At 53.5% G+C, this 23,882-nt stretch overlaps 1 protein-coding gene across 2 annotated transcripts; it reads left to right on the plus strand.

Annotated features, from left to right (window-relative positions):
* Positions 1–1,139: 1,139 nt before the first annotated feature.
* On the plus strand, positions 1,140–22,296 carry AGTRAP (angiotensin II receptor associated protein). 2 transcript variants are annotated; one of them, XM_064363279.1, is made up of 5 exons: positions 1,140–1,240; positions 12,038–12,072; positions 14,651–14,756; positions 15,912–16,086; positions 17,525–22,296. In XM_064363279.1, the coding sequence occupies exons 1-5, from the start codon at positions 1,214–1,216 to the stop codon at positions 17,638–17,640; spliced, it is 459 nt and encodes a 152-aa protein (XP_064219349.1). In that variant the 5' UTR covers positions 1,140–1,213; the 3' UTR covers positions 17,641–22,296. The 2 variants fall into 2 exon arrangements, with proteins under 2 accessions (XP_064219349.1, XP_064219348.1); XM_064363278.1 differs by having other exon boundaries at positions 15,912–16,107; positions 17,525–18,184.
* The last annotated feature ends 1,586 nt before the right edge of the window (positions 22,297–23,882 follow it).

A 23,882-nucleotide genomic window follows, 5' to 3' on the forward strand; every position in this document is an offset into this window, starting at 1 on the left:
ATTTCTGGCACCGGAAGTGAAGGAGCATAATGCATCAGCGCCTTTTCCATACTTAACAAGAACTAAAACATTAAGATTTATATTACTATTACTGATTATCTTTTCTAAGAAAAAAGGAACCAGGTGCAGAAGTACAACATGAGAGTAGCCATGGAACGTCACCACTGAAGCACAGCATCACCGAGACAGTTAAGCCCCCGGATGTCTGCGGGCGTACCTGACAGCCGTCAGGCCTACCACAAGAGCTTGGAGAAGCGGAGTTTTCGCCAAACTTCCCCAGGAAGGAGACGTCTCGGCCATTTTGGACGTCTCCTTCCGTAGCTGGCTAAACAGCGGGCGCTTTCCCAGCGCTGGCGCTGCTGCACAGTCGAGGCGCCCTCCAGCAGCCCTTATGCGGGCGTGACAGAGGGCTTAGAGCATCTTGCCTTAGTGTCATTCATTTCACAAGTCACCCCAGGTTCACACTTCCAACCTGAGAGGCATTAGTAAAAGAATTAAGACCATCTATGAATAACTAAGATCACATACGAATAACTAAGAACTACTAGGGTTATATTTCTAGTTGCTTTCTTCTTCATTATTTATATGGAAATAGGCTGAGGCCTTTTGCTCCCGCCTCTGCGCTTATGGGATCTCCCCGCTACACCCTACAGCAAGTCTTCAACAGTACTGGTTTAACAATTGTCCCAATAACGTTTTCTTTAACAACAGCGGTTAGCTCATTTAATCCTCACAAGGATCACATGAGGTAGGTATCCTAAATATCCCATTTACACAGGGAAGTGGGGAGGAGAGAGGGTGCCCCCAAGGATGAGGCACAAGCTGTTGCCACATCAGCACTTCGCGCCTGGACGGTCCCCCAGTTGTCCTGGCTGCGGGTAGTCCCATCAGCCTGCCTCCTGAGATATCTGCCAGGCAGGAAACGCCCTGAGCGACAGAAACTCCACCTTTTGCCAGCGGCCTCCAAGTACTGCCTGGGCGGTGGCGGGAGCGTGGAGCCTGGGGGAAGGCGCGGGCTGTCGACGCCGTCTCCAAGCAACGGGCGGCGGTCACGTGACCCGTCCGAGCCCGCTTCACGTGGTCCGGAGCTGCGCTGGGGTTGGAGTCTCCGCAAAGGGCGGGGGCGGGGGCGGGGCCGGGGAAGTTTGTTTCCTGAGTTCGGAGCCCAGGAGCCCCAGCTGCTGCCGCGCAGGTGCCCTCGGCCTGGGTCTGGATGGAGCTGCCTGCGGTGAACCTGAAGGTGGCGACGGGCGGGGCGGAGTCCCTTTTGCGGGAGGGGGTGGGACATTTGCATTTTCCAGGGAGGTGGGAGGACCGAGGGATGGGAGGGAGAAAGGGAAGGTACAGACCCCAGGCGAGAAGGAGGTGGGCAGGCAAGCCACAGCAGGAAGAAGGATCCAGGCACAGACCAGCAGGGCGACGCAGAGGAGCCGTTGGACGTGGCAGGGCAGGGCTAGGGCTGTCCCCTCCCGGACTCAGACCCTCCAGCGGGCAGGGCCGGTCCCATGTGCTGTGGCCCACACGCCCAGAATTCCCCTGGAGGAGGAGGAGGAGGAAGGCGCGCGGGAGGGGCTTGGAGGCGGCTCACCTCCCCGGCGCGGGGACGGGGCTGGGCCTATTCCCGGGTCCCAGCACCGTCCCGGGAGCCTCCTTCTATGCTAAATCGGGTTAAGGAAATCAAATGTTCCCAAACAATTCGTTTTATAAAGTTTACACATCCAGCGCCCTTACTTCATAATCAAGAAGCACGAACTCCAACAGAAATTACTTAAAAGCAGAAAACCCCAACTTTGTGCACTTGGGAAAACTGCAGGGCTTCCTGGGGTGTCTTCATTTCCCGAACCCTGAGCTCAGCCGGGTCTGGGTGCCAGCGGCTGTTCTTCTTTTTCTCCCCGCCCAGCCCCACCGCCCCCGTGTCTGGGCTCTGTTTGCATTAGTGGGGCTAGGGGCTTTAACTTTGGTCAGGAAGGTGTGGACCTTGAGCCAAACCGGCCATTTTGGGTCTTAGTGCAGCCTCCTTTGAGGCAATATCCAGGAATGTCCTCTTACTCATGAGTGACAAAGCATTTAGCACCCTATTGGTGTCTGGGACTAAAGGAACCTGAGAGATGGTTACAAAACAGTGACTTAATACACGTTTATTATTACACAACATATGTGCTATGACTTGCCATGGACACGTTTCCCTTCTATTTTTTTGAGACTGAGTTTCACTGTTGTTGCCCAGGCTGGAGTGCAGTGGCATGATCTCAGCTCACTGCAACCTTCGCCTCCCAGGTTCAAGCGATTCTCCTGCCTCAGCTTCCCAAGTAGCTGGATTACAGGTGCCCACTACCATGCCTGGCTTATTTTTGTATTTTTAGTAGAGATGGGGTTTTGTCATTTTGGCCAGGCTGGTCTCGAACTCCTGACCTCAGGTGATCCAACTGCCTCAGCCTCCCACAGTGCTGGGATTACAGGCCTGAGCCACCATGCCAGCTACATTTCCTTTCTTAATCATACTTGCTTCAGCAAACCTTCCTGAAGCATCCAGTCAACAGCGGAGGGGAGAGATGGCTGGATCAAGGGAATGGGTTTGCATGGAATGTTCAGCTGGGAAGAAATGTACATGACAGCAACCGAGATTTGTTGGTATCAGTACTCACTTTATCCCAGGCAAGGTGGGGTTAACACCAACTGCCTTTTCTCTGATTAGGGATGTGCTTAAAATAATTGCTAAGAGAGGATCAGGTGAGGGCGGTGGGAGAGACAGAGCTCTCATTTATGCGCGTCTGTGGTGTGCCAGGTTATTTATTTAATCAAGGTAACCTTATGAGAAAGCTGATACAGTCATCTTTTTACAGATGAGCAAACTTCAGCTCAGATTGGGTAAGTTGCCAAGGTCCCACAGGGAGTAAGTGGCAGTATCAGTATTTGAACTCACAGGGATCAGGCTCCAGGGCCAGGTCCTTTCTGGGGTACCAGCTTACTCAGGGCTGACTTTGACCTCGGCTGTTTGTGTCCTTTGGGAGGGCTTAGTCTCTCTGAGGTTTTGTTTTGAACAACTTTTGGGCCTGACAGGCTAAGAGCATCCACAGGTATGAGCTATGCTGGCTTTCTGTATCCAGGATGAAAAGGCTGGTCCTTCCCTTGACTTGGCACATAAGACCCCCTGTCTCCAAGGGTTTTGGCCACTACCAGTCAGAGACAACTAAGTGCTGGGAGGCCCTGAGGGATCAGGGTTGCCAGGTCATGTATAGAATCTCCTGTACATGACCAGGTGAACGTGAATTTCAGATCAACAACAATCAGATTTTTAATATGAGTATGTCTCAGGCAACATGTGGGACATATTAACAAATTATTCATGATCTGATATTGGAAATTAACTGGGTATTCTGTATTTTTTTTTGAGATGGAGTCTCGCTCTGTCACCCAGACTGGAGTGCAGTGGTGCGATCTCAGCTCACTACAACCTCCGTCTCCCGGGTTCGAGCGATTCTCCTGCCTCAGCCTCCTGAGTAGCTGGGACTACAGGCACACGCCACCATGCTCAGCTAATTTTTGTATTTTTAGTAGAGATGGGATTTCACCGTGTTGGTGAGGCTGGTCTCAAACTCCTGACCTCATCATCTGCCCACCTTGGCCTCCCAAAGTGCTGGGATTACAGGTGTAAGCCACACCTCGCCCAGCCTGGTGTTCTGTGTTTTTGTTTGCTGAATCTGGCCACACTGTGGAGGGCAGCTGTTGACTCCTTGCTTGCAGGCACTTAGGGGATGTTCTGAGATCAGAGCCCTTCAGGAGCTGGGGCACTGCTCCCCGTGGCCTGCGCTCCCTCCCACTCCCTCATTTTGTATATTCCTCGGTTAATGGCTGCATGCCTGCTTCTGCCCAGCTCAGCCAGAGTGGGCAGTGGTGCCAGGTGAGAAGAAACAGCTGCCCCAGGCCCTTTGCTCAAAGGGCAGCCTCTGACCGAGCGCTGTCCACGCCTCCTAAAGCCAGGTCCTGAGCTGCAAGAATGACATTGTGATGAGCGTAGAAATGACTGGACTTGGATTCAGAGGACTTGTGAGAAGAGGACCTTGGGAGGAGGATCCGGTGGTCTAGGAGGTAGTTTAGCATTGGGGTTAAGAACTCGGGAATGAGGACTGCTGGGATGGAGGTGACTTCCTGGCAGGCACCGTGTTGAGTGCTTCCCACGCCTCTCCACCTCCCTGTACCACTGGATCCACACAGCAACACTGAACCAGGCATTATTACCCTGCTTTACAGAAGAGCAAACAGCTGTTCTGAGAGTCAGGTGATTTGCTCAAGGTCACTAGGTTCTTTTTTTTTTTTGAGACAGAGTCTTGCCCTGTCGCCCACATTGGAGCGCAATGGCACGATCTGGGCTCACTGCAACCTCTGCCTCCCCGGTTCAAGTGATTCTCCTGCTTCAGTCTCCTGAGTAGCTGGGGTTACAGGCTCATGCTACCATGCCCAGCTAATTTTTTTATCCTCAGTAGTAATGGGGTTTCACCATGTTGGCCAGGCTGGTGTCGAGCTCCTGACCTCGTGTTCTGCCTGCCTGGGCCTCCCAAAGTGCTGGGATTACAGGCATGAGCCACTGCGCCCGGCCCAAGGTCACTAGGTTCTAAAGTCACAGAGCCAGTCAAATCCACCTGTTTGCCTCCAGTACCCATGAAGTTAACTGCTACACGACTCTGCCTCCCATCTATGGCAGCCCTGACTGGTGTCCCCGGGCCCCGGCCACCCTGGGGGATCCCACTAGCACATGTAACAGGCCACCAAGTGTTTGCACAGGACTGGTAGTATATTCCATTTCTGGGAAGTCCTACCCCGCCGTGGGTCCTCTAGTGACAAACAAAGGGTTCAAGTCTTGGTGTGCATGGCCTGTTGGTTTCTCTTCAGCCTTTCCTTCTCCAGGTTAGACTTCCTCATTTCCATCCGCCCTCTCTGGCTCTCCTAGATCCTGACAGTGCAGCACAGTAGACAGAGCACAGGCTTTTGGGGCAGGTGGGTCTGCATTCAAGGCCTTGAGTAGGGTTCTGAACCTCTCTCAGTATCTGCTTTTTCATTGTAAAAAGAAGATAAATACAGTCCCTGCCTCCTAGGATGATGGATCCCATGGTCCAGGAGGTAGTGTAGAATTAGGGTTAAAAATTCAGGCCGGGCCAGGAGTGGCGGCTCATGCCTGTAATCCCAGCACTTTAGGAGGCCGAGGCAGGTGGATCACTTGAGGTCAGGAGTTCAAGACCAGCCTGGCCAACATGATGAAACCCCGTCTCTACTAAAAATACAAAAATTAGCCAGATGTGGTGCTCGCCTGTAGTCCCAGCTACTCAGGAGGCTGAGGCACCAAGGATCACTTGAACCCAGGAAGCAGAGGTCGCAGTGAGCCGAGATCATGCCATGGCACTCCAGCCTGGGCGACAGAGCAAGACTCTGTCTCGTAAAACAAACAAACAAAAACTCCGGCTGGATAGATCGATTCTGACATTTGCATCTGGACTCTGTTGTTTATAAGCTTTATGAACTGGGCCAATTTACTTCATCTCTCAGAGCCTCAGTTCTACCCCATACAATTACTCAGATGACCTGAGTTAAGTGCAGTGCAGTGTAGAGGCAGGGCAGGCAGGTGCTTGTCGGTAGCAGGAATGGCTGCTGTTATTGACGATACAGGATCCCTGTCCCACATAGGTACTTACAGTTAGTAAGCGGATACGTAGTGACCGTCCAGATAGATGCCTGTCTCTGACGGTTGAGCCACCCCCATGGGACAAATGGGTACTGCCTCCATTTTGCAGAGAAGGAGCCTGAGGCCTTGGCGCCTGGATCAGCACCCACCTCTCCTATTCCTAACAGCATCCTGGGACCTCCTGCTGCCTCGGCCCATTGACCCCTGTCTGGGAAAGAGCTGGTGACCCTCCCCTGGACGGAGCACTGTAGTGAGGGTCCTGGAGCTCGTCCTTCCTGCCCAGCTAGGAATGGTCCTGGCATTGCCTTCCATTTAGCTCAGGCCCCTCCCCTGCTTCCAGCTCTTCTTTCAGGCAGTACCTGAGAATCCTTGTCTCTTTGGCTACCAGGAAGCTCCCTTAGGGCCAGCAGACAGTGCTTTTGTCCCGACAGTTACTGGCCCCTGCTTCCCTGGGCTGCCAGGCTGGTTTGGCTCAGTTTCTCCCCGGAGCCTTCCTGCACATTAAGGCTTCTCAGGGTGTCCTCCTGTTACAAAGATGAAGAAACTGAGGCAGGGGAGGCTTAGGCCTCCATACATTTCTTTTCCCAGGGGCTTAAGAGAAGCAATCAAATGGTGCTAACTTGCTTTCTTTTCTTTTTTTTTTTGAGATGGAATTTCACTCTTGTTGCCCAGGCTGGAGTGGAGTGCAATGGTGTGATCTCAGCTCACTGCAACCTCCACCTCCCGGGTTCAAGCAATTCTCCTGCCTCAGCCTCCCAAGTAGCTGGGACTACAGGTGCACACCACTATGCCCAGCTAACTTTTCTTGTATTTTTAGTAGAGATGGGGTTTTGTCATGTTGGCTAGGCTGGTCGTGAACTCCGGACCTCCACCTGCCTCAGCCTCCCAAAGTGCTGGGATTACAGGCGTGAACCACCAGGCCTGGCCTTTCTTAATATTTATAAAACCAAAGGGAAGTCACGCAGAGGGGGCTGTGTGTGTTCTAAGGATCTGCAGTATTTCAGGTTATATTGTTTTCTTCCCTAGCAGAGATGGCCGAGGTGTGGGCCCAGCTGGGCGCTCACTCCGTATTACCGGCCCTTCCAGCGCTAGAAGTCTTTATCTTACAGGTTACAAGCATGACCCTTGGGGTACCCTGCAGATCTGCAGCCCCCTGGGACTCAGCTTTTCATGCCATTCTCTCCGGAATAATCTAGGGCTCTGCAGGGCCCATTTATTAAAGACCTACTGTGTGTACAGTCTAGGTATAGGAGCCAGAGCATTGAAAATGAAGGTCATTTCTAAAACAGGCCCAGAGTGGGAAGGGTTAGGTGTCGATTTTGGGGAGGAAAGGGGTGATGGGAGCTGCCTCCCCTCTGTCTCTTCCTTGTTGTCTTCAGATCTAAAAGCTGGATGTTGGGACCACTGTGGTGCACTTTGCGGTGTGGCCCTCAGCGAGTTCCTTCCTGTCTGTGGTCCAGGGTTGACTCTCAGACAGAGGGGACAGTGTTAGCTCTGAAGATAAAGATCAGAATTGTCCTCATGCCCAGCCCTGCCCACCCCCAACTTCCTGTCCCTCCCTCCTCCACTCCCCTCGCCTTCCACTCCAGCCACACTGGCTTCTGTTCAGTTTCCAGAATGTTCCATGCCCCACTTCTACCATAGAGTGGGTGCCGTCCCTCCTGCTCTAAATGCTCCTCTTTCCCCTTTGCCTCACCCATCCCTTCCTCAGAGAAGCCCCTGACCCCCGCCACCCTCCCAGCCTCCCTGCTGCTCAGTCAGGTACGCTTCCCTTTGCTATAGCTTTCCCTCAGGATGAGGAAAAGCTCATCCCCTGCACCCCATTCCTAGGGCTGAGTGTCTAGTTAGCAACGTCAGTCCTGAGAATGCAGCTCTGAATCTGCTCTGCATACCCCTGACTCCCCAGGGTGGAGGAAAAGCAGGTGCCACTGATGCTGGGTGACATTGTCAATGTTTAAGAACCTTAGCACCATTTGATGACTTCAGGCCCTTGGGAAATGAAATCCATGGAAGACTACACCTCCCCTGCCTCAGTTTCCCCTCTTTGTAATGGGGAGAGGCCTAATGGCTGGACAACACAGCCTGGGTCTGAATCCTGGCTCTGCCACTGGCCTGCTCTGTGGCCTTGGGCAAGGCCTTGGGCCTTCTCTGAGGCCTTGCATCCCTTCCTTCTGAGCCTCAGTTTCTCAGCTGTAAAATGGGGATAATAGGACCTCAGAGGATTGTAAGGATTTAGTTCATTTGTATACAGAAAGCACTTGGAATGGCACCCAGCATATAGGAAGTGCTCAATAGTGGATGAAGGTAAGTGAGGTGATGGCAAAGATTCCTTCTAGAGCTAGCCTTCTGTAACACACAGACTCGGCCTGGTCAGATCAGAGTCGAGATCTTCTCATTTTTTTTGAGACAGAGTTTCGCTCTATCACCCAGGCTGGAGTGCAGTGGCATGATCTCAGCTCACTGCAATCTCTGCCTCCTGGGTTCAGGCAATTCTCTTGCCTCAGCCTCCCGAGTAGCTGGGATTACAGGCATGCACCACCATGCCCTGCTAATTTTTTGTATTTTTAGTAGAGATGGGGTTTTGCCCTGCTGGCCAGGCTGGTCTCAAACTCCTGACCTCATGATCCACCCACCTCAGCCTCCCAAAGTGCTGGGATTACAGGCGTGAGCCACCGCGCTCAGCGTGAGATCTTAAAGTTGGGTGCATCTATTCTTACAGAATAATTTTCTTAATCTTCTGGAACTGGGAGAGGAATTTCTTTTGGGCCACAGAGCAGACTTGAATTTCTTTTGGGCTTACTGCATATTTGACCTCCCAGGCTCAAGTGATTCTGTGCCCGGCGTGAGATCTTCTTAAAGTTGGGTGCATTGGTCCTTACAGAATTATTTTCCTAGTCCTCTGGAGCTGGGAGAGGAATTTCTTTTGGGCCACGGAGCCTTGTGGTTCACTCTGGTCCTGGGCTCTGGAGGTAAAGGTGAAGCATTTCAGCCACCAGCTCTGGATTACATCTGGCCCCACGTTGAACATTTCTCACAAGCCCAAACAGTTCCCAGCTGAAAGCCTGTGCCCTCAGCGGGAAGGTTGGGGGTACTGATTTTGGAGGCAGGTTTGAAATTTAATTCCAGTTTTGCCACTTGCTATCTGTGGAATCTTGATCAACATAATTTATTTCTGAGCCTTGTTTTCTCATCTGTGAAATGAGGATAATAGTATCTGTTCCAGAGGCTGCTGTGAGGTCCAGATAAGGTCATGTGAGACGGTTGGCATAGGGCCTGGCACATAGTTGGTGTGTAGTCAAGAGTAACTCTTCTAGAAATGCTTTTTCCTTCTCTACCAGAGTTCTTCCCTCCCCTCCCCTCCCCTTCTCTGTCCCCTCCTCTCCTCTCCCTTCCTCTCTTTCCCCTCCCCTCGCCTTCTCTCTCCACTCCCCTCCCCTCCCCTCCTTGCCCTCTTCTTCCCTCCCCTCCCCTCCCCTTCTCTGTCCCCTCCTCTCCTCTCCCTTCCTCTCTTTCCCCTCCCTTCACCTTCTCTCTCCACTCCCCTCCCCTCCCCTGGAGGCATCTCAGCTCACTGCATACTTGACCTCTCAGGCTCAAGTGATTCTCCCACCTGAGCCTCCCAAGTAGCTGGGACTATAGGCGCACTCCACCACGTCTGGCTAATTTTTTTATTTTTTGTAGAGATGGGGTCTTACTTTGTTGGCCAGGTTGTTCTCGACCTCCTGGGCTCAAGCAGTCTCCCCGCTCAACTTCCTAAAGTGTTGGGATTACAGACATGAGTCACCGCACCCGGCCCAGTGTTCTCTTTTGCAGGTGGTCGCCTCCTGCCTTTCCACCCAGGCCAGAAACCCAGGCCTTCTTTGCAAACCTTGCCCGTGTCTGCGCCAACACACTGCCTCTGCCCCAGGCATGTGGCATCTCCCTCCCAGCCTGAATCCTCGATCCTTTGAGTAAACCTTGAGGGCTCTTATTGACCACCAGGCCCCGTTGAAGCTCCAATTTGGGGTTCCCGGCCTCCCAAAGTCTCTGTGCCACCCCACCCCCACCTTAGCCATCTCCACGCCCACCGTCACCCACTCGGGGCCTGGGGCTTGGCCCCACCTTTGCTTGGCCGAGCCCAGCTCATACTTTGTATTCAGCCAGGGTCCCTTCCCTTTGGATGCTCCCGATGCAGCCGCCTGCCGTCTTGAGGCAGCTGTCTTTTTTTTTTTTTTTTTTTTTTTTAAACAGAGTCCCACTCTGTCACCCAGGCTGGAGTGCAGTGGTGCCATCTGGGCTCACTGCAACCTCCACCTCCTAGGTTCAAACAATTTTCCTACCTCAGCTTCCCAAGTAGATGCGATTACAGGCACCCACCACCACGCCCAGCTAATTTTTGTATTTTTAGTAGAGACAGGGTTTCACCATATTGGCTAGGCTGGTCTCGAACTCCTGACCTCAAGTGATCCACCTGCTTTGGCTTCCCAAAGTGCTGGGATTATAGGCGTGAGCCACCGTGCCTGGCCCGTCTGCCCTTTGTTCTGTGTGCTTTCCAATCAGGACCTTTTTGATGTCCCGCAGTAGAGACCAGTTCCAGGAGAGGAGGCTGTTATTTTAAGGATGTAGAGGGCATTAAAAAGGATAAAATACTGTAGCCAGGTGCAGTGGCTCCTGCCTGTAATAGCAGCACTTTGGGAGACCAAGGTCGGTGGATTGCTTGAGCCCAGGAATTTGAGACTTGCCTGGTTAACACAGGGGCACCTCATCTCTACAAAAACCAAAAATTATCTGGGCGTGGTGGTGTGCACCTGTAGTCTCAGCTAGTGGGAGGCTGAACCGGGAGGATGACTTAAGCCCAGGAGTTCAAGGCCGCAGTGAGCTGTGATGGCGCCACTGCACTTCAGCCTGAGCCACGGAGCAAGACCCTGTCTCAGAATTTTTAAAAAGTAGATGATTGCAGAAATCCAGAAAACTAGCCAGAGGGATTTTAGTTGTTATTTTTCCTTAACATAAGGCACACCGAGCTATCACCCTGTAGGAAAGTCTCAGTGGCTTTCCTCTTTGCACTTGGCATGAAGCCCACTCTCCTTCCCAAGGCCCTCAGGCCCTCCTACCTGTCCGCAGCTACCCTCCCTTTGCCCTCTCTAGCCACAACACCTGCTTTCCCCTCTGCCCCCACAGTGCCCCAGCTCCGGTGTCCCAAGAAATCATCCTCATGTGAGCCCCCCACCCACCCTCTCCGCTTCCCATCCAAGCCTCTTCTGATTGCAGAACAGATTCCCTGCGTTCCACAACGGGGTCCCGATCCAGACCCCCAGAGAGAGTTCTTGGATCTCGCACAAGAAAGAAGTCAGGGCGAGTCCTTGGGTAAAGTGGAAGCAAGTTTATTAAGAAAGTAAAGGAGTAAAAGAATGGCTGCGCCGTCGACAGAGCAGCCCTGAGGGCTGCGGGTTGCCCATTTTTATAGTTATTCCTTGTTTTTGAGACGGAGTCTCACTCTGTCGCCCAGGCTGGAGTGCAATGGTGCAATCTTGGCTCACTGCAACCTCTGCCTCTCGGGTTCAAGCGATTCCCCTGCCTCAGCCTCCAGAGTAGCTGGGATTACAGGCGCGTGCAACCACACCGGGCTGATTTTTGTATTTTTAGTAGAGAAGGGATTTCACTGTATTAGCCAGGATGGTCTCGATCTCCTGACCTCATGATCCACCCACCTTGGACTCCCAAAGTGCTGGGATTACAGGCTTGAGCCACCCCACCCAGCCTATGGTTATTTCTTGATGATATGCTAGACAAGGGATGGATTATTCATGCCTCCCCTTTTTAGACCATGTAGGGTGACATCCCGACGTTGCCATGGCATTTGTAAACTGTCATGGCGCTGGTGGGGGTGTAGCAGTGAGGATGACCAGAGGTCATTCTCGTGGCCATCTTGGTTTTGGTGGGTTTTGGCTGGCTTCTTTACTGTAACCTGTTTTATCAGCAAGGTCTTTATGACCTGTACCTTGTGCTGACCTCCCATCTCATCCTGTGACTTAGAATGCCTAACCATCTGGGAATGCAGCCCACTAGGTTTCAACCTTATTTTACCCAGCTCTTATTCAAGATGGAGTTGCTCTGGTTCACGTGCTTCTGATGCTTGGAAGGGGTGTGGGTGCCAGCTGCCCCCTGGGAAGGGTGAAGGTATGAAGCGGCACCTCCCTGGCCTGGCCTCCCTTCTTCCTCCTCCTTCACTCCTGGAGTTGGTGGCATGTTTTCAGTAGACATTTCTGAGGCCCTCAGAGGTGCCGGGTGGGGGTGCCTCCTGTGTTTTCTGCCCCCGAAGCTTTCCTGCCCCTGCGGTGGTCACGTTCACAGACCTCTTCTCCCCCACTTGTGCCACAGGTGATTCTCCTAGGTCACTGGCTGCTGACAATCTGGTAAGTGACTCTGTGGGTTTCTGCATGTCTCCTACGGTCTCTGGGTCTGTGTCAACTGGATCAGCTTCTGGTTCTGCCATGTTTTAGCCAGGTCACTTTGGGCCAAACAGCTCTGCCTGTCAGGGTCTTGATTTCCATCTGTACAATGGGCATAAGGACGGCACACCTGCAGGAACTGGGAGGAAGAAGTAGAAGGGCCCATCAGAGCTCCCAGGGTCTGCCCCACAGCGAGGCCTCAGCCTTGCAGGTTTGATTTTCACCTTTACCATCTCTTTTTTTTTTTTTTTTTTTTTTTGAGATGGAGTCTTGCTCTGTTGCCCAGTCTGGAGTGCAGTAGCACAATCTCAGCTCACTGCAACGTCTGCCTCCCAGGTTCAAGCGATTCTTCTACCTCAGCCACCCAAGTAGCTGGGACTATAGGCAAGCGCCACCACACCCAGCTAATTTTTATATTTTAGTAGAGACAGAGTTTCACCATGTTGACCAGGATAGTCTCGATCTCTTGACCTCGTGATCCACCTGCCTCGGCCTCCCAAAGTGCTGGGATTACAGGCCTGAGCCACCACGCCCAGCCTACCATCTCTTTTATCTGTTGAGCTTCTGGAGAGATTTATCTGCCAAACCAAGACTGGAAGCCATTGAGCACACGTGTGCACCTTGCAAACCTGGAAGTGCCCAGCGCAACAGCTGTGAGTAACGTGAACAGTAACCATCGCGGTTCACGACCTTGAGAAGCAGGGCAAAAACAGATTTCTTAGTCACGCCCCCCAAGATTCTGAGTTGGCGATTCTGGGTTGAGACCCGAACACCTGCTTTCTTTTTATTTATTTATCTTTTTTTTTTTTTTTTGAGATGGAGTCTGGCTCTGTCGCCCAGGCTGGAGTGTAGTGGCACAATCTCGGCTCACTGCAACCTCCGCCTCCTGGGTTCAAATGATTCTCCTGCCTGAGCCTACTGAGTAGCTGGAACTGCAGGCATGCGTCACCATGCTCAACTAATTTTTGTATTTTTAGTACAGACAGGGTTTCACCATGTTGGCCAGGCTGGTCTCGAACACCTGACCTCAGGTAATCCACCCACCTTGGCCTCCCACAGTGCTGGGATTACAGGCATGAGCCACCACGCCTGACAGCACCTGCTTGCTTTTTTTTTTTTTTTTTTTTTAAATCTTTTCCTACAGTCTAGCATGTGAATCTGCTTTCTTAAAAGCAAAAGATAAGATGATTTATTCAAAGATCTATTGAATCCAGTGACACTAAAAACCTGCCTTGCACATGTCTTCTGCATGTTGCCCTTCAGGGAATGTCATATAAATCTAGGAAGTGGTCGCTGCATGCGGGGGCAGGCAAGGCCCAGTGGGTTTGGTAATAAATGAGGTAGACTCAGTCCCTGTCCTTCTGGGTCTTCCTTGCAGCACAGCAGGGTGACAAAAGCATGGCCTCTCCAGCCAGACTCCAAATTCCAGCCTCACTGCTCAGCAGCTGTGTGAGCTTGGGCAAGTTACTTAACCTCTATGTGCCTCAGTTTCCTCATCTATAAAGTGAGGATAACAATAATACTTCCTGCCTAGGGTTGTTAACATAAATGAGTTAATTTAAAGCAGTTAGAACCAGCCGGGCACAGTGGCTCACGCCTGTAATCCCAGCACTTTGGGAGGCCGAGGCGGGTGGATCACGAGGTCAAAAGTTCGAGACCATCCTGGCCAAGATGGTGAAACCCTGTCTCCTATTAAAAATACAACAATTAGCTGGTGTGGTGGTGTACACCTCTAATCCTAGCTACTCGGGAGGCTGAGGCAGAAGAATCGCTTGAACCCGGGAGGCAGAGCAACGTTGTAGTGAACCGAGATCTTGCCACTGCACTCCAGCCTGTCTGACAGCAAAACTCTGTCAAAAAAAAAAAAAAAAGTAGTCAGAACCATGCCAGGTACTAGCAAGTGCTCTGTGTTCACTATGATTTTGATTGGATTGACAAGCGTACAAATCAGTCAACAATGTCAGTTAGTAGCAATACCCTAAAAGGTAGAATAGGGTGGGCCTTGTGTTAGGAATGTGAGGAGGTCGTACTTAGCATTGGTGGGCGAGGGGAGGAGTCTCAGAGTGAACATTTGAGCTGCCGCTCGATGACAAAAGGGGGCCAAGTGTCAGGGTAGAGGGCGCCCACTGCACAGGGCTGTGGCTTGGAGGTCAGTGAGGGCGGGGCTGTGTCCGGGGTCCCACAGGCCCCTTAAGCCCTGGTGAAGTCTGCATTTTATTCCAAATGGGATGGAAAACTGTTGGAGGATTTTTAGCAGAGGAGTGACAGCATCTGACTACACTACCGGTTGCTATTTAGAGAACAGAGTGGCAGTCAGGAGGCTGTCATCTGGCAGGAGAGGGAGGTGCTTGGGACCTGCAGGGACATAGCCAGATCCAGGGTCTGCGTGGGAGGCGAGCCCATGGGATTTGTTGGCGCACAGCCAGGTGGCCTCAAAGACTAAGGTCTGTTCTGGGAGGAGGCCCTGAGACTCCCGGCGCAGGAGGGAGGTGACCTGCGGGTTGGTGGCCGCCTGACAGGACTAAGCTGCCTCTTCTGACAGGGGCTGCATTGTGTTCTCGGGCTCCTATGCCTGGGCCAACTTCACCATCCTGGCCTTGGGCGTGTGGGCTGTGGCTCAGCGGGACTCCATCGACGCCATAAGCATGGTGAGCCGGGGTGGGGTAGAGGCGGCAGGGCGGGGGCCGCAGCACAGGGCGAGACACAGCCCGGCCCTGCCTCCCTGTCCCATCCCAATCTTCCCTCTCTTCCTGGGGCCACCACTGCCCATTGTCTAAAGCCTTGTTCTTCAGCCTCCTGGGCGTCAGCCCATGCCTGTCTTTGGGAGCCAGCATGCTGCTCTTCTTGCCTGGCTTAGAGAAGCCCAGGTCTGCCATTATCTCCCCCAGGAAAGCCATGGAGCGGGTCCCACCAGTGCCCCAGATTGGCCACTCTGCAGGAGCAATGGAGCATCCCCTGCAACCTGCCTCTGGGGCTCTCTCTTAAGGGAGGGGACATGGCTGGGAGACCCGGCTAAGGGGGCATGCCACTACTTTAGGAAGGTGAGGTGACCCAGGCCGACTGAAACGTCCCACAGGGGAAGCTTCTCAGCACCCACCAAGCCCTCTGGGGCAGTGCGCTTGGCCCAGGGCTCGGGGTGACTGAGGAGTGAGAAGGGATTTTCGTTTTCTTTTTTTTTTTTTTTGAGACGGAGTCTCGCTCTGTCGCCCAGGCTAGAGTGCAGTGGTGCGATCTCAGCTCACTCCAACTTTGCCTGCCAGGTTCAAGCGATTCTCCTGCCTCAGCCTCCCAAGTAGCTGGGACTACAGGCATGTGCCAATGTGCGGCTAATTTTTTGTATTTTTAGTAGAGATGGGGTTTCACCTTATTGGCCAGGCTGGTCTCAAACTCCTGACCTCATGATCCACCTGCCTCAGCCTCCCAAAGTGCTGGGATTACAGGCATGAGCCACTGTGCCTGGCCCTGAGAAGGGATTTTCTTTGTGTTGGAGATAGACTGGGTAAACTCCAAGGAACCTTCCTTTATGGAGAGCCAAGTCTTGTGCCCATCATGGTCTTGGAGGTGATGGGAAATGGTGGCAGAGGGAGGCTCTGTGGAACCAGGACCTGGGCCCGCTGCGTCCCTGCCCCCAGACTGCAGTCTCAGCCAGCGGCTCCCCTACGGGTCCTGCCTGCTTGCTTGCTCGGTTTTCCAGCAAGCCCTGAGGACACAGTAGGGCGTGAAACAGCTTCCCATCTGGTACATGGTGGGGAGCCACGGGGCGTGGCAGGGCTCTTGTGCTCATCAGTGCGTGTGTCTTGCAGTTTCTGTGTGGCTTGCTGGCCACCATCTTCCTGGACATCATACACATCAGCATCTTCTACCCACGGGAAAACCTCAGGGACGTGGGCCGCTTCGGCGCGGGCATGGCCATCCTCAGCTTGCTGCTCAAGCCGCTCTCCTGCTGCTTCGTCTACCACATGTACCGGGAGCGCGGGGGTGAGCTCCTGGTCCACACTGGTGAGGCCACCACTCTGGCCAGCTCCCCACCGCGAGGTCTCTCCCTTGCCTGGCCCCCACCTCTCCCCCAGTGAGCCGGCCTTGCCTCATGGGGCCAGCGCTCAAGGTGCAGGGAGAGGATAGCATGGGCATTCTGTACCAGGCTGGATGAGTCCAAGCTCCTGGTCTCTGCTGCAGAAGCCCAGGGGTCCCCTGGCTGTCCTGGTCTGCTGTGACCTTCCCCTGCTGTGAGGCTAAGGCTGAGCCCTTCTCTCAGCCTAGAGCACAGGCACAGCTGGGGGTGCCATTTAGTTCCCAGGGGCAGCTCTGGGCTGTCTCCAGCGTGAGGGCCACGGGCACCTACAGGTCTCCTCTCTGTTCCCACCAGGCCCCAACACTGGAACCCATTTCCTGCCACATGGGGTCCTTCCTCTCCTGCCGCAGAGATTGTGCTAGGTAGCCAAGGGAGAGCCTTCTCTAGCGTAGGCTGTGGGAGCCTCAGCGAAGACGGCCCTGAACTGTGGGCACTCTCCCTACCCACCAGCCCCTCCCCACTCACCCAGCCTCACTCCCACCCTGCCCTCTCCCATGCCCTTTCCTGTACCCCTTCTGCTGGTGGCTGAGCAGCTTGCCTGCTCTCTGACACCTCTGTCTCTCCTCCTTTCTCTTTGTCTTTGAGAGGAGTGGAGGGAGGTGGTGGGGTGTGGCCTTCTACCTTTCACTCCTGAGAAGAGAGGCCCCAGGTGGCCTGTGACTGCCACCAGCTGGTCGAGGGTAAGAATGGCCTGGGGCTGCCCCCAGGGAAGGGGCGCCAGAATGTATCTCCCATTGTACAGATGAGGAAACTGAGGCCCACAGCCCTTGGGACGTTCTCAAGGTCCCAGGATGAATGTGCAGAGGAGGGGATGAGCGTGAGGAGTGTGGGGTGCTTGGAGCCTACGGTCCTGCCTTGGACTCAGCCCCAGCCTCCGAGGCCGTCTGGATACAATAATGTGGTGCCCTCCTGCCTGAGAGGGGAGCTGGAGAGGAGTGCGTGGGCCCAGGGCTGGTGTTCCTCTGCCCAGATTCCTGAGTACTTGCTGCCTGAGGAACCACCCCATGGCATAGTGGCCTGGAGCCTGGCTTTGGGCTTGGCTGCCTAGGCGTGGGTCCCAGCATCATTGCTTCGAGCTGTGTGATCTCAGCAAGTCAGTTCATCTCTGACCCAAGTTTCCTCATCTGTAAAGTGGGGATGATACCTGCTGCACAGGGGTACAGGAGGATTGAATGAATGATACACGCTAAAAGCTTAGTGCCTGGGGCTGCTGCCTCTGTCTCTGTGGTGGTGTCAGGATGCCCAGCCCCAGGGTGGCAGGGGTGGATCTTGGGTTGGACTCAGCAGAACGTCTTGAGTTCTCCCCATTCACTTTTCTTTCCCTTCCTGTCCCCTGCCACCCAGGTTTCCTTGGATCTTCTCAGGACCGTAGTGCCTACCAGACGATCGATTCACCAGAGGCACCCGCAGATCCCTTTGCAGTCCCAGAGGGCAGGGGTCAAGATGCCCGAGGGTACTGAAGCCAGCCATGCTGCGCCCGGCCCCACCCCAGGTTCTAGGGATGCTCCTGACCTCCATCTCTGGAACCTAAGATGGAATGTGTCTCCAGCTCATGGGTTACCTGAACCAAGTGCCCTGAGAGGCCAGGAGTCCCCATGGGCCACCCAGTGCCACGCACACTCCTGTCCCAAACTCCCTGAGGCCTCCCTCCCTTCAGGGCACCCGCTGGTTCCCTGGCTGGAATGAAGATCTTTCTTCACCTCCTACCCCATCGTGGCACCACAGAGGCCCCTAGCCGAGTCCTGCCTGACTATGGCAGTCTCAGGCCTGTAAGTCCCGGTGATGCCTGTTTATTGGGCTTTGGGGGAAGCCCTAGAGCTTCAGGTCTGCTCAGCCCCAGGAGCAGTCTGGCATGGGAGTGAGGTCCTGTGCTTCTCACTGCCTGGTCACGTAGTGCTTAGCGATACAGGGCTGGAGGCCAGAGGCATCAGCAACACTGACCCACCACAGCCTCCAGCCTCCCTTTTCAGAGCCACAGCATTAAAGTTTGGGGAGTTCTGTAGATGGGCTGTGTTTTGAGCCACTTTTAGTCTCCTGGCTGGGGTGGGGCCTGGCCTTGTTCCTGGGATTTCTCCTGCCAATTCCCAGGTGGAGCCTGCGCTGGGCCACCCCATTCTGTCGTGGCAGGAGGGAATGGGCATGTTCGTTGGCTGAGCTGGGCTTCTGCCTGGCTCTGGCCTAGCAGAGGCCACAGCAGAGAGACACTGGTGGGTGTGGCGCGTGGCATCCATTTCTCTGAACCAGATGACCCAAGCACTGGTTTGAATCCTGCTCTGCCACTTACTAGCTGCGTGCCTTCAGTGTCTTCTAGAAAGGGTGGGTGCCTGCTCCAAGTGTAAAGTGCCTGGCGTGAGGAGGGCTCCCTAAGTGATGGCGAAGTTGTTAGTGGACTTGCTCCTTGCGCCAGTGATGATGCTGGGTTAGGCGGCAGGGGCGACCTCTTCCTGGCAGCCCCTGTGTCTGGTCACAGCTGACTTGGGCTGACTCATCCAGAAGCTCCCCAGGGCCTGGGCCTTCCCCACTGACAGGTCTGGCTCTCCACAGCTTGCTCTTCTGCCCCCTGGGTCCCAAGTGCCAGGGCTTTCCCAGGCCATCCTGGCTTGTCCCTGGTACAGGGTCAAGGCCTAGTGCACAGCCCCCATCATTCACTTGTGTCCATCAGTCAATCAAAAGAGGCTCAGTACCTGCCTGGTGCCTAGCGGGCTGGGGGCTGCAGTGGTGACCTTGGGAGCCTGCTCTCTCAACCTAGGAGTCTTCCCACCTGGAGGATGACAGATAGGGGCAAGAGCCCCAAAAGAAGGGGACATGGGCCTCTGGGCCAGGAAGGAAGGCTGCTGTGGGGAAGGGGCTGTGCTCCGGGAGCTGCCAAGCAGCAGCAGTTGTGAGAAACTGGAAACAGCCTTGCTGTCAGGAGATGGATCAGTAAGCCACAGTCCATTCATTATAGGGAGCACAGACCAGTAAGCCACGGTCCATTCATTATAGGCAGCACAGACCAGTAAGCCACGGTCCATTCATTATAGGGAGCACAGACCAGTAAGCCACGGTCCATTCATTATAGGGAGCACAGACCAGTAAGCCACGGTCCATTCATCCTGAAGTACAGTGCAGGAAGCCACGGTCCATTCATTATAAGGAGTATGGACCAGTAAGCCACGGTCTGTTCATCGTATGGAACCCGGTGCAGCAGTTACAACAGATAAACCAGACCTATTTCTACCAACGATGGTCCCCACAAATATGAACAAAGCAGATTGCAGAATGGCATTGGGATGAATTTTCAGACCTTACAGCTTTGATATGTGTTGTTCCTGGGTGTGTGTGCAGTAAAATAGAAAAGCAGGGACTAGAAGGACACCTGTCAAGTTCATGACTAGCCATCCTGGGTGGAGGGGGGTGTGGCCTGAGGGGAGTGGGACTAAGACCCAAGTCCATTTCTGTTGTGTACACGGCTTCCTAGCCCTGGGAAGTCTTGTTGAGTGCCTGTGTCGTGAGCGTGTCAGATTCCCAAAGGGAATGAGAAGCCAGGGCAGGGGCTTGGCCCAGGCAATGGGGAGCAGATGATGCAACCTGGACCACCCAGAGGGGAGAGTGTATCTAGAGACCTCGGTTCCTCATCGTCCCAGATCCCCAGGTTGAAGTGACTCTCTGGGGGAGAGGACAGAGGAAAGCTCCTGTCTTGGGGGTACCCCAGAAGCAGAGCCTGTGATGAAAGCCAGGGAGCTGGGTTTTCCAGTCATTGGCCAGGAGCCGCTCAGGGAGTGGGAGAGGGTGACTTAGATTTGCAGGCACCATGACCCCTGGCCATGCAGACAGTTGGGAGCCGGAGAGCCATCAGAGGCAGACAGAAATAGTGAGGGAGGCACCCATGCGGCTGCCCCTTCCACACAGCGGGCTCTGAAGGGAGAGCTTCTAACATACAACAAACACCGCAGAGCCCACTGTGAATGAGGCCATGTTCCAGGGGCGGGGGATGCCAGGGTGCGGGAAAAGTCACCGCAGCATTCCATTTAGCATGACACATTCTAGACAGCAAGACAGCTAACAAGGCCCGAGGCAAGAGTGGCTGAGCAGAGGGCAGGACGGGGAGGGAGGAAGACAATGAGGTCAGAAGGTGGCCAGGGTCCGATGTGCAGGCTTAGCAGGTCACTCTGAGGACTCCAGCTCTGGCTGGATGAGATGGGAGCCCCGGAGGGTGTTGGGCAGAGCTGGGCAAGGTCTGCCTTACATTCTTTTTGTTTTGTTTTGTTTTGTTTTGAGACAGAGTTTCCCTCTTGCTGTGTGGGCCGGAGTACAATGGTGTGATCTTGGCTGACTGCAGCCTCTCCCTCCCGGGTTCAAGCTATTCTTCTGCCTCAGCCTCCTGAATAGCAGGGATTACGGGTGCCCATCACCATGCCTGGCTAATTTTTGTATTTTTTTTTTTTTTTTTTTGAGATGGAGTTTCGCTCGTTACCCAGGCTGGAGTGCAATGGTGCAATCTCGGCTCACCGCAACCTCTGCCTCCTGGGTTCAAGCAATTCTCCTGCCTCCGCCTCCCGAGTAGCTGGGACTACAGGCATGAGCCACCATGCCCAGCTATTTTTTGTATTTTTAGTAGAGATTCACCATATTGACCAGGATGGTCTTGATCTCTTGACCTTGTGATCCACCCGCCTTGGCCTCCCAAAGTGCTGGGATTATAGGCGTGAGCCACCACGCCTAGCTATTTTTGTATTTTTAATAGAGACGAGGATCGCCATGTTGGCCAGGCTGGTCTTGAACTCCTGGCCTCAGGTGATCTGCCCACCTCAGCCTCCCAAAGTGCTGGGATTACAAGTGTGAGCCACCATGCCTGGCTTGCATTCTAAAAGTACCATGTTGGTGACTTGGACTGGGGTGGGGGGGGGTGGTGACAAACGGTCAACTCTTGGGCACTCTCAAAAGGCAGAGCCGCGGGACCTTCGACGGGCTGGATGGAGGAGGCAGAGAGGAGCCAGGGACTACAAGGTGTGGTCCCGGTGGAAGGCTGGAGCTGCCACTAACCAGGAGGGAGGAGGTGGAAGGGCAGGTCCAGGACAAGGCCAGGACTTCAGCTGTGAACCGGCTGCACTGTGCTAACGAGGCTTTCCAACCAAACATTCTCACCACCATGGAACTTTTTTTTTTTCTCGCTCTGTCACCAGGCTGCAGTGCAGTGGCGCAATCTCGGTCCACTGCAGCCTCCACCTCTCATGTAACTTTTAAAAGCCCTGTGTCTATAGGGACTTGGAAGTAGCACATCCCGCAGGTTTATATAGTGTCTGACATTCTAGAGACTGTCGATTACAGGAAGCAAATTCCTCTTGCCTCCGGTCTCCTGCTGGAGAGGGCTTGTGTTAGTCTGTTCTCCTACTGCTAATAAAGACGTATCAGAGACTCGGTAATTTATAAAGGTAAGAGGTTTAATGGACTCACAGTTCCACATGGCTGAGAAGGCCTCATTATCACTGCAGAGGCAAATGAGGAGCAAAGTCACGTCTTATATGGTGGCAGGCAAGAGATAGAGCCCTTGCTGGGGAACTCCCATTTCTAAAACCATCAGATCTCCACACTTATTCACCATCACCAGAACAATATGGGGAACCACTCCCATGATTCAAGTATCTCTACCTGGCCTGGCTCTTGACGTGGGGATTATTACAATTCAAGGTGAGATTTGGGTGGGGACAAACCATATCAGGGCTGAAGTCACACTTGTCCAGTTTGCAAATCTATTTCTTGTTTTCACAAAGCTGAGCCTTCCAGATGAGGAAGCCAGAGAAATTGCCCCCCGGATGTCACTGCCTTCTCCTGTTGGCCAGAACTAGACCAAAGCTGCAGTATCTACAGGGCCTCTCACCTCAGGCCTGTTCTGAGTCTCCAGAGTGGCCTGGAAATTCCTGCTCTCACATCGTGTCTCTGAACTGGCTCTGGAGTCAGTGAGCCTTGGTTTAAGTCCCCTATGCGCTCTGTAACTGGCTGTGTAAGAGACACTATCTCTTAACCTCACTATGCCTCAGCTTCCTCCTCTGAAAATGGGGACCATAATAGTACCTGACTCAGGTCTGAGGAGTGAAAATGGTGTGACACAAGTGTTCAATAAATGTTAGATCTCATCTGTACTACTGCGTCATCATTCAAAGAAGGAAGGAGTCCAAGTGGCCTGTGACTGGTACCAGCCGGTCAAGGGCAGGAGTGGCCTGGAGCCTCCCACCCTGCTGACCTCAGCTCTGCCTAGACCTGCCCCAGGTGAGGGGCGCCAGAACATTTCTCCCATTGGACAGACAAGGAAACTGAGGCCCGCAGCCCCTGGGACTTGTTCAGGGTCCCAGGATGAATGTGCAGAGGAGGGGATGGGCGTGAGGAGTGTGGAGTACTTGGGGCCCCACGGCCCTGCCTTGGACCCAGCCTCAGCCTCTGAAGCTGTCTGAATACAGTGATGTGGTGTCCTCGTGCTTGGGAGGGCAGCTGGAGAGGCATGCGTGGACCCAAGGCTGGTGTTCATCTGCCCAGGTTCCATGGGGAAGCCTATGTCACAGTGGCCTGGAGCCTGGCTTTGGGCTTGGCCTAGGCATGGGTCCCAGCATCGTCAGCTTTGAGCTGTATGGTCTTGGGCAAGTCAGTTCATCTCTTTGACCCAATTCTATGAACATTTCTTGAATGCTTTCTCCAAGTTTTCAAAAGATTGGAAAAATTTTCAGGAAATAAAACAGATTTTCCTCACTAGCAACAGAACTCAGGACCCAGTTCTCCAGGTGGTCGGGCGCTTTTGTGCATACCTCTCAGTCTATCTACAGAGTCAACAGGTTGTCATAAAATGTTATCATATCTGAGGCCAGGCACAGTGGTTCACGCCTGTAATCCCAACACTTTGGGAAGTCGAAGCAGGTGGATCACAAGGTCAGGAGTTAAGAGACTAGCCTGACCAACATGGTGAAATACTGTCTGTAACAAAAATACAAAAATTAGCCAGGTGTGGTGATACATGCCTGTAATCCCAGCTACTCAAGAGGCTGAGGCAGGAGAATTGCTTGAACCCAGGAGGCGGAGGTTGCAGTGAGCGGAGATCGCGCCAGTGCACTCCAGCCTGGGCGACAAGAGTGAGACTCCTTCTCAAAAAAAAAAAATTACCACATCTGAGATGAAAATTCAGTATCACAGATTTGAACTTGAGGTAGACTTAGACCTCCCCTAGCCCAGTGATTTTAAAAATATTTTATTTCAAGACCAGGCACAGAGGCTCACGTCTGTATTCCCAGCACTTTGGGAGGCCAAGGCAGGGGGATCACCTGGAGTCAGGAGTTTGAGACCAGCCTGGTCAACATGGCAAAACCACGTCTTTACTAAAACTACAAAGATTAGCCTGGCATGGTGGCTCGTGCCTGTGATCCTAGCTACTTAGGAGGCTGAGGTGGGAGAATCACTTGAACCTGGGAGGCAGACATTGCAGTGAGCTGAGATTGCACCACTGCACTCCAGCTTGGGTGACAGAGTGAGACTCTGTCTCAAAAAAAAAAAAAATGATTCCAAATCCTTTGTTCAAAAGAAATATTCAGTATATAAGAGGCAGCAGGTCTGATCAAGTATCCTTTCATCACTACCAGGGAACCCCGGGATCCCCAGAGCATAATGTGAAAGCTGATCTCCTGGATCCTAAATCTCCTAGATACGGGCCCAGAGAGGACAGCCTTGGAAAAGGGCA

This window comes from Aotus nancymaae, unplaced genomic scaffold (assembly GCF_030222135.1).
Source record: "Aotus nancymaae isolate 86718 unplaced genomic scaffold, 86718_ANA_hifiasm-v0.15.2.pri h1tg000053l, whole genome shotgun sequence".
NCBI classification, from domain to species: Eukaryota; Metazoa; Chordata; class Mammalia; order Primates; family Aotidae; genus Aotus; species Aotus nancymaae.

Coding starts and splice junctions, on each gene's coding strand:
- AGTRAP (XM_064363278.1), top strand. CDS start 1,214: ATGGAGCTGCCTGCGGTGAACCTGAAG. Junction 1,241..12,037: donor TGCCTGCGGTGAACCTGAAG/GTGGCGACGGGC, acceptor CTTGTGCCACAG/GTGATTCTCCTAGGTCACTG. Junction 16,108..17,524: donor TGAGCTCCTGGTCCACACTG/GTGAGGCCACCA, acceptor CCTGCCACCCAG/GTTTCCTTGGATCTTCTCAG.